This window comes from Pithys albifrons, chromosome 4 (genome assembly GCF_047495875.1).
Source record: "Pithys albifrons albifrons isolate INPA30051 chromosome 4, PitAlb_v1, whole genome shotgun sequence".
NCBI classification, from domain to species: Eukaryota; Metazoa; Chordata; class Aves; order Passeriformes; family Thamnophilidae; genus Pithys; species Pithys albifrons.
Window position 1 is genome coordinate 84,899,652 of NC_092461.1, and position 9,864 is coordinate 84,909,515.

A 9,864-nucleotide genomic window follows, 5' to 3' on the forward strand; every position below is an offset into this window, starting at 1 on the left:
ATTTGATTTAGATATCAGTGCAAATTGTATAGGGCTTGTTTTCATTTCTGCAGCTCCTGCAATGCAGCTAAGGCTTTGTTCATTGTTCATAGCTATTGGAAAGTCTAAAAATTAATAATCTTTTAAAGTCATCTAAATGCTAAAATATTTAACCTTTAAAAAGATGCCATATTTTTCTTGGCTTCAAGCAAGTGTGAGAGGTAGAAAGAATACTGTATAAAACATTCACTGAACTTGATTTTTATTGTACCTTTAGGCAGACCTTCCTGCTAAGTTTTGTATTTTACACTTATTAGCAGGGTCTTTAAACATGAAGTGTGTTAGGAGGGACAATTGAGTGAAAATACATTTACACTTGAGAATTTGAGTAAAATAATTTATTAGCTGCTTAATTACATGGCAATAAAAATGTGTCAGTAAATGTTAAAAATAGCAAGAAGAAGTTATATCAATAGAAATCTTGGCTTAAATGTATATTTGTGTTTTCAGCAAGCTAATTTATCTTTCACTTTAAAATATATCTTTCACAATAACAAAAAGCATTAAGAGTGGAGTGCAATTGTCTCTGATGACAATTTTATGTTCTCTGCTGTATAATTTACAGCTTAAATTGTATTATAAAAATATCAGAATGTTTTGAAATTTCATGAAAACCACTTTAAAGGTCAATATCTCATATTATTAAACTGCTTATGTAAATATTGTTCAAGGCAAAAAGCCCCAAACTATTGACTTTTGAATTAAATACATAAAGCATGAATCAGGTAGATGCCAGGGGCAAAAGAAGTGAAAGAGTGTGCTGGTTTAAAGGCAAACCAGCAGGAGAAATGAACTCATCACGAGAGAGATTATAAGTCAGAGCTAAAATTTAATAATAATATTACAATAAAAACACTGACACAAAAGGGAAATTGCTTTCAACTCACAAAACCCCAGCAGTATAACCCAGTTGTCCTGGGGCACAAACCCAAGGGGGTTTGTTTGCCCTTGTGCTGAGACCCCTGTGGTTCCCCCAAGTCCAGAGCAAAAGGAAATGAAAAACCTGTTGGTGCAGGCAAGGGCTGTGGTCTGGGCGAGAGCGGTGATCTCCTCCTGTCGAGATCCTGCTGCTTCTCTGGATCCAACAAGAAGTTCCTGAGGTCTTCTTACTCACCACTTATGTACCCTCAGGGAGCACCCAGTCCCTCCCCGTGGGCAGGGACTCACACAATGGGTGATTAACTCTGGGAGTCAGGAGGTATTGAACTGTTGATGGCCCATTAGCAGCTCCGCCCCCTCTGGCTGAGTGTGAAGGTGATAATGGCTCCCTGGGCAGCTGCTGCTAATGGCCCATTGTCCTTGGGGAATGAATAGAGGGGGTAGAATACACAGCCTTGATCACCCCCACACAGTGTCAGCTGGTCCCTCCTGCTCAACTAGGACAAAGAGTGATGCTGATTATACAGCAATATAGAGTCACAAGATGTCTCTTAGTAGATGGATCATTAGATGTGTGCCTGGTAGCTACCAAAAAAGAAGAGGCAAAGTAGTTGTCCAATATATTTTGTCAAGAAGTTTCAAGGAAAAAAAAGAAAAAGTCCTTTATTTTACAAATGTTGCACCAAAAGAAAACAAAAATAACACAGAAAGTCATTTCCAGCTTAAGCCAATTCCAAATAGTACCAGACTATCTGTAAAATTACAGTACAGCTTTTTTGCATTTACAAAAGACTGACTTATTCTAGCTGAGTAATCCTAATATTGAATAATTCTCACAGTGGCTAGATTGATACTGATTGTAAAAATTCCTCCATCAAAAAAAAGGCTTTCAAGAAAGGTAGTCCTATATCATGGAAAAACACCCAAAAGACAATGCAGTCATTGGTTACAGCCATTGGTCTCAGACTTCAGGAGAGGAAAGTCCTGCTTATCAAACCTGATTTCCTTTTATGACAAAGTAACCCACCTAGTTCATCAAGGGAAGCCAGTTGATGTAATATTTTATTTCAGTAAAGTTTTCAATACTGTCTTTCACAGTGTCTTTCTGGACAAAATGTCCAACACAGAACTGGATAAATGCATCATGTGGTAGATGACCATTTGGCTCACGAGTTGAGCACAGAAGGTAATAATGGGGTGACATCAGACTGGTGACCTGTCTCTTGCAGGGTTCCACAGGGTTCCATCTTAGGCGCTGTGCTCTTCAACATCTTCCTAAATTACTTGGACACAGGACTGGAAGGGATAGTAAGCAAGTTTGCACATGACACAAAACTGGGAGGACCTGTTGATTCGCTTGAAGGCAGGGAGGCCCTGCCAAGATGCCTCAACAAATGAGAGGACTGAGCAATCACCAACCATATGAAGTTCAATGAAGGAAAATGCCAGATTCTACATCTGGGAAGGGGCAGCCCCGGATGTATGTACACACTGGGGAATGAGATGCTGGAAAGGAGTGCCACAGAAAGGGACCTGGGGATCCTGGATGAGGGCAAGTTGAGCATGAGTCAGCAGTGCCCTGGCAGCCAGGAGGGCCAGCCAGGACTGGAGGGCATCAGACACAGCATCACCAGCCAGTCGAGGGAGGGGATTGTTCTGCTCTGCTCTGCTCTGCTCTGCACTGGGGCAACCTCACCTTGAATATTGTGTGCAGTTTTGGGCACTGCAATAGAGGAAAGATATTAAGCTGTTAGAGAGTACCCAAAGGAGGGCAATGAAGATGGTGAAGGGCCTTCAGGGGAAGCCATATGAGGAGCAGTTGAGGTCACTTGGTCTGTTCAGCCTGGAGGAGACTGAGGGAAGACGTCATTGCGGTCTATAACTTCCTCCTGAGGGGAAGAAGAGAGGCAAGTACTGATCTCTACCCTGTGGTGATCAGTGACAGAACCCAAGGGAATGGCCTGAAGTTGTGTCAGGGAAGGTTTAGGTTAGATACTAGTAAAAGGTTCTTCATCCAGAGTGTGGCTGGGCACTGGAACAGGCTCTCCAGGGAAGTGGTCACATCACCAAGCCTGACAGAGTTTAAGAAGTATACGGACAATACTCTCAGGCACATGGTGTGACTCTTGGCGATGGTCCTGTGCAGGTCTAAGGGTTGGACTCAGTCCTTGTGGGTCCCTTCCAGCTTGGCATATTATGTAATTCTGAGTGATCATGCAATTTATGGAGGCCACTTCTGAGACTATCTAGGGAATCTCAGGCTTAATTTTATCTATATCACCTTTTAGCTCTTGCTTTTCCGGATGTTCCTACAGCATTTAGTTGGCATATCAAAGTGCTGTACGTAAAGATTGAAAACCTTATGGATGCTTATAATAACATAATCTTAACATTAAAAATAAACATAAAAGCAGAAGAGATTAATTGAATGTGGAATGACACTTGTCAATGTACTGTTATTCTTACAATCATAGTGATGCCTGCTATTTTCTAGGAGTATCATTAACTCAGCAAACGTTATCCAGATGTTGCAATGTAGTATTAATTATTTTCTAGGAGGATGATTCACACTCCATCATGTTCCACAGATGGATGCAATATTCATATTATTGGTTCCATATTCTGTGTGTCAGCAATGATGTTTCTTTACCTAAACTGTATTTGAACATTAGGAGCCTTGAGTTAGTTTCTCCCAGCACTTTTGGCTGTCACTGCAGTTCAGTATTAGCTTTCAAGCCGAAAGAAATTTTGAAGATTAAAATTAAATAACCAATTGCATTTCTAGCATTAGTTCATCCAATAAACTCCAGCCGTAGCAGTTCTCATTAGATGTAATTCATAAAACTCAAGTGTAGTACTTTGCACTTTTCATGAAAGTGGGATCTTATATAAAGGTGCTTTTAAACCATGAACTCAGACAGTCTTATTTTAGACATTTTTTAACAACTCAGTGTTTTCTAATCTATGATTTTTTAACTTTATTGTGTTTCAGCAGAGATTGGCCCCATATTCTTTAATTCAGTGTCTTCCCAAACCATGGTTGTCCAATTCTGTTCTGTTACTTTATGAATGTGCTTTTATCACTCGGACAATTAAGAGTTCACGAAAAGGGATTTTTTTTTCTTCATTTCATAGCTGTGAGATTTTCATAGTCAGACTGAACGAGTCCTACAATTTATGTTTAGCAGCCAGCATACTAGAGATGAAGATGTTAATCCAGAATGATTTGGGAAATAGATTCTTTAATGTGTAAAAGGTTTATGGTTTAAAAGCTATTTCAAAACCTGCTAGGTTTCATATCTAACTGCATAAATTGCCTGCTATTTCCTTGGATCTTTGCCATATAAATTAGTGAATACTTACACCACTAGTAAAAATATGAGGAAACTTCAGCATTGCCTAAACTCTAGTGTTTCTTTGTTTCAGTTCTTGTCTTACTGATTGTCACCATGAGGCGACGAAAAAAAGAGCCCCTTATTTTTGATGAAGAGAGAGATATCAGAGAGAACATTGTCAGGTATGATGATGAAGGTGGTGGAGAAGAGGACACGGAGGCTTTTGACATGGCTGCCTTGAGGAACCTCAACATTATGCGAGACACCAAGACGAGAAGGGATGTGACACCTGAGATTCAGTTCTTGAGCAGACCAACTTTTAAAAGTATCCCAGATAATGTCATTTTTAGGGAGTTTATCTGGGAAAGACTAAAAGAAGCTGATGTGGATCCCTGCGCGCCACCCTATGACTCGCTGCAGACATATGCATATGAGGGGAATGGCTCAGTAGCAGAGTCCCTCAGTTCTTTAGATTCCATCAGCTCAAACTCTGACCAGAACTACGATTACCTCAGTGACTGGGGCCCTCGTTTTAAAAGGCTTGCGGATATGTATGGGACCGGACCAGAGTGCTTATACTCATAGCCTTGAAACCTTTCTCTGAAAATGCACTGAAGAATATTAAAACAGAAAACTCAGCCTTCCAGACTGAGGAAAGTTGTAAATATTTCTCCATTTTTAAACTTTTAGGTTTGGGGTTTGTTTTTGTTTATTTTTTTCCTTGGTGGAACATATCTTCATTAGACTTGTCCTAGGGACTGCACTGACCACACAGAATAAGAGCATTTGGTGGCATTTTTGATAAAATAAAATGTTCAGCCACGTTCAAATAGACAGCAACGCTCAAATACCTACAAAGGCAACTCACTTTCAAGAGTATGTTATGCACTGTCACCTCAATGAGCTAGGGATACTCTGCAGATTCCTTCACAGTATTGCTGTATCTAGAATACAGAGTCTCTGGTATAAGAAGAAACAAATTTGCAAATAAATAATGAAATACATCTTTACAGTATATGGTATTTACACAAGCAGGGTTTTTATTTTCTTTACAGTGTGCATGCAGCTTGCTAGAACAAAAGCATAAGAACTTACTCAAAAACAAACAAAAACCCAAAAGATACTATTTCTATGTTTCTCCCTGTCTGTTCTCAGAGCTATTTCAATTAGAATTCTCTGTAATCTTCTGAGTGTTTTTTGAGAAATCAGTTTGTACTAAGAAATTCCACAGTATTCATCAACTTATGAAGTAGCTTATAAACCACATTAAATAAGAACTATGGAAGTGTAGTCTTATGAGTGAAAAGTTTTGTGATGCCTATGTAGGTATAGAAAAGATGTTGCTATCTATTTGCTATTTTTTTATTCTCTCTTCTGATTTGTACAGGAGAATTTTTCTTTTTTTATTATCGTTTGACATTAAGTGTTATATTTATTTTGGAGCTCCAATCTCCACCAAATTCAGGTCCATTTTACTGCCTCATGGTATTAGACTTGTCAGAACATGCTGATTTTTCTCCAGTCTCAGATAAATGTAGGAAATGAAGCATGGAAATGGAAAAATTACAGTAAAGCAATGCCGCCCACCATTCATCCCTCAGAACGGAGAGCAGCTCCAAGGATGTGCAGTTGTTCTTCTGAGCCGTTACAAAGTTAGAGACATTTAAATAAAATATTTGTACATTAAATTTTTTGGAAGAAGACCACAGAGGTAGCTGAGAGTATCTTTAATGCAAGATTTAATTTTCAAGGTTAAACATGCTGTGTTCTTCAAAGACTGTAAACACCTTGCTTTTCTCCTTCTTCTCTTTTGCTGGTGATGAATCACAGTAAAAGATTTTTCAGTTTCTTTCTTATGTTAAGCAACAGAAGTCATCTTTAGATCCTGCTGCACATAGGTATTTTTGCCCCAAAGGTGTTAACTCATGACACATAATTTCTACACTGGTTCAGGAGTGCCAAAACAGAAGGAAAACTGCTGTTGGTTAAAATACTGTATGGTTTTGAAGTAGGATTTCTTAGAATAATACAGCTTTTTTATGATTCTTAGAATATTTATACTTCATCTTTCATGATTTATTACTAGATAATAACTCATATATTCAAGTTAAATAGTGTTTTTATGTATTACTTCAGACTTTTTTTTGTTTTAGATAAAATGTAGGTAAGTTTCTAAATTAGTCTCTTCCTGCAAACTTTTTTGCTTGTACCTAACTTGAAATGACTTAACTTTCCTGCAGTTACTGAGAGGTATACAAAATTGTTTGCAGAACTGTCTTTCTGAATAGAAGGTGCTTCATAGAGGATGATGATGCGCACTCTAAAAGTCCTTTCTGAAAGAAGGATCCTTATACTGAAATCCTAATGTATGAGTAACATGAGGCTGGGAGATGGGAAATTATTATTAAGGCTTTGTAATTTTTGCAGCCCAGCATTATCAATTAACTTTGTGGAAGTGGCCTTCAGCTCCATCAGAAAAGAAAAATAATGTTAATCATCTGCAACACATTAAATTTGAGTTACATTTTAAGAGACAATCATTGTTTCATAATTCAGTAGATCTGCTGCTTCTAGTTGTATTAAATATATATATATATATATATAGGCATATATATATATCTATATATCTATATATGAGACAGATTTTGTAATGGAACTGAAAGATACCGCCCATGAATTTTAGTCATACATGTAAGATTTTCAATAAAAAGATAAAAAGCAAAAAAAAGAACCATGTGTATACAGTTTAATGAGAGCAAAATATGCTGCAGAATTTAAGCAGGTATTAAAACAGCAAGGTTTTGAGAGAACAGTTTTTTATTAATCTCCATATTGTTTTTTGGAAGGTAATTCATGCATCTGAATTAAGATGTCAAAAATGCTGATTTTAGCACATAACACTTAAAGGAGATTTAAATGTGGTTTAGAATAAACAACCCAATTCCCTTGCTTTTCCACCTTCTATATCTTTAAAAAGACCAAAAAGCTTAACTACTATGAAACTATGGTAGGGTGGGCTTTTTTGGTGTGCTTTCTATGGAAAAAAATACACTTTATTCTGATGCCATACAAACTTTGCATATATATGTTTTCTGTTGCATAGTTCTAAAATAATTGAGTAAACTTGCTGTTGCATTATATATGTTTACCTTGTAATATTGCAGTAAGAAAGAAAGATGGAAATCCCTTCTGTTTGACGATAGATGTTACTATAGTATATACATAAGATATGCATAATGCACATAATATGTAGTGCTCTCCATAAGTTGCCATGACTATATGTTTTCACACTTTATATAATCTGATTCAAATTCTTTCTTTGAGTGTTATTTATATTGCATAGCCAGAAGTCATAAAGCATATTCTACTGACTAAATAGTGTACAATGTAAGAAATATTTTCTCTATCCTAGAAAGGTAATGAAATTGAGTAATTTAATTAGAGAGGCCCGTTAAAAGGACTTCCAATCTTATTTATTTAACCTAAGAGCTTCAATATCTTCCTAGAAGCCACAAATCCTGATTAAGAAGTACACCAAACATTGCAGTCACTGCCATCTTACAGTGAAATGGCAACACCTCTTTCCTTCCACAATATGCCAGTTGAATAAGCTTATGAGTGTTGTCAACAAAATCTACATAAAATTAAGCTGTTTGAATATGATTTAAAGTAAAGACACCCTACTCTGCTTTGACCAATGTGAAATATACTGAATTCAACAATGGACCTTCTGGCTTATTTTCTATTCAAAAGAATAAACTTAGTATACTTACTCTAAATTATATCCCCACCAAGACATAGCATGGGCCTTCCTGAGCTTACTAGTTCTGATAGCTGGGTTAATATTATTGCTGTAGGACTCATGAAATTTGGTGCTACCAACTGAATCTTCTTCTTCTCCCTAAGAATTAAGGGAGAAAAAAAACCCCAAACCCAAGAATTTCCTTTTTGCTGCTTCTTTTGTTTGCTGTTTTGAAAGGTAGCAGGAGGATTAATCTAAATTTCCCTTTAATGTTAGGGTCATTTCTCAATTAGTTTTTCCTCTTTACCCTTTAGGTGCTGGCAATAAGCAATAAAAATGTTTTCTGTCCTTTTTTTTTAGAGATTTTGGATGAAAGCATGTTATGAAATATAAAATGGCAGCATTTTATTTTTTATGGACAAATACTCTTGTATAAAACAAAGAAAATAGTAGTTTGTCATTCTGAAAAGGAAATAAATATACTATAAAACATACAATTATATTGACTTTTAAAATCATTAAAGAGTTGAAAGGTGAACATAATTGCCTATATCAAATCTAGTATTAAATTCTAGATTTCAGTCTGTCGTGGCTGATTTAAATTTTTTATATGTTGATTCTTTTTCTCTACTTTAAAATCTATGTAGAGTAATATTGGTTTGAGACTTCCTTATATTTGCCTCATTAGGGATAGATGGGGTCAAGTGCATTTTTATTTGTCTGTGGCTCTAAAAATTAATTGCAAAATACAGAAACATCACTTTATTTATTTGACAGGCACAGAAAAGTCTACAAGATAACCAGAGCTCTACAAGTTCCTGTCTTAACTATTATATCACTAAGTTTGCCAGATCTATATCTACATTTTCCAGATGCATCCTAAGATGTATTTTCACCCCAGGATCTCTTCCTCTGTTAAATTTCAATACAGTTGAAGATACATTGTATTGTTCACTGAAGGGTTTTTTAGGAATATCTGCCTGAAGTTTTGTTCTTTGTACTAGGAGAATTGCAATACACTACAGGTATAATCTATTTTCTAGATAAAGGGAATGGAAAAAATATATATGATAGGCTATAATTTGTCTTGTTACTATAATATATCTTTTCTCACAAAAGAATGAAAATATTGGATTGGAATCTTTATGTGAATCTTTATGTATCTAATTAAACAAAATGAAAGAAGAGAAAAGCATAAGAATTGTCTGGAAATTGGGAAAAAAAAATCTCATTTGAAGCCACAGTGGTGTCTCACTTAGACACATCTCTTATCTCATATGTGAACACATATTTCCTAAAATTATATGTATATTTAAATATCCCACCAAAACACTATTTTCTTTTTTGTAATCAGAGAGTATCTGAAAAATATAATCCCACTCTTAAGAATGTTGTCTATCCCCATCAAAGTCTGATGTAGAAAAATATATTTTAGACTCAGGGAAAATACTCAACTGAAAATATTTCACAGTATGAAAGTTTCATATTTTGACCCCAGATAACTTAAAAGCTGTTGAAAGTATGGCAAAGACTGTTATTTCCATGAGTTTTCAAGCCATGGGTTATTTCATAATAAATGGTATGAGCTTGAAATTGCTATACCTAGAAAGGGTGTAAAGTTAAATGGAGTTTAATATTCGGATGATTAACTGAGGTCATAAATCTATTGTGCAGCATAACAGCAAGCTGCATACTGAACCAGTACCTGAAAAAAAGTCAAGGATTTTACTTTCTTCTTCTACATGCACCATCTTAGCCAACATCAGAATTTCTTTTCATTGTACAACAAAGTAAAATTGAGTCTAAGTTAGACATGAGAGGGAATGAGATCTTGTCTCCTCTTTACAAAGGCTAAAAGACTGTTTACTA

At 36.0% G+C, this 9,864-nt stretch overlaps 1 protein-coding gene across 1 annotated transcript in view; it reads left to right on the forward strand.

The window, feature by feature from the left end:
• The window catches only part of CDH7 (cadherin 7), an 89,853-nt gene extending 81,462 nt beyond the window's left edge, over positions 1–8,391 (forward strand). Inside the window, exon 12 of the mRNA XM_071554892.1 lies at positions 4,345–8,391. Coding sequence (XP_071410993.1) covers positions 4,345–4,838 — 494 coding nt within the window. The 3' untranslated portion in view covers positions 4,839–8,391. The remainder of the gene's footprint in view (positions 1–4,344) is intronic.
• Positions 8,392–9,864: the final 1,473 nt, after the last annotated feature.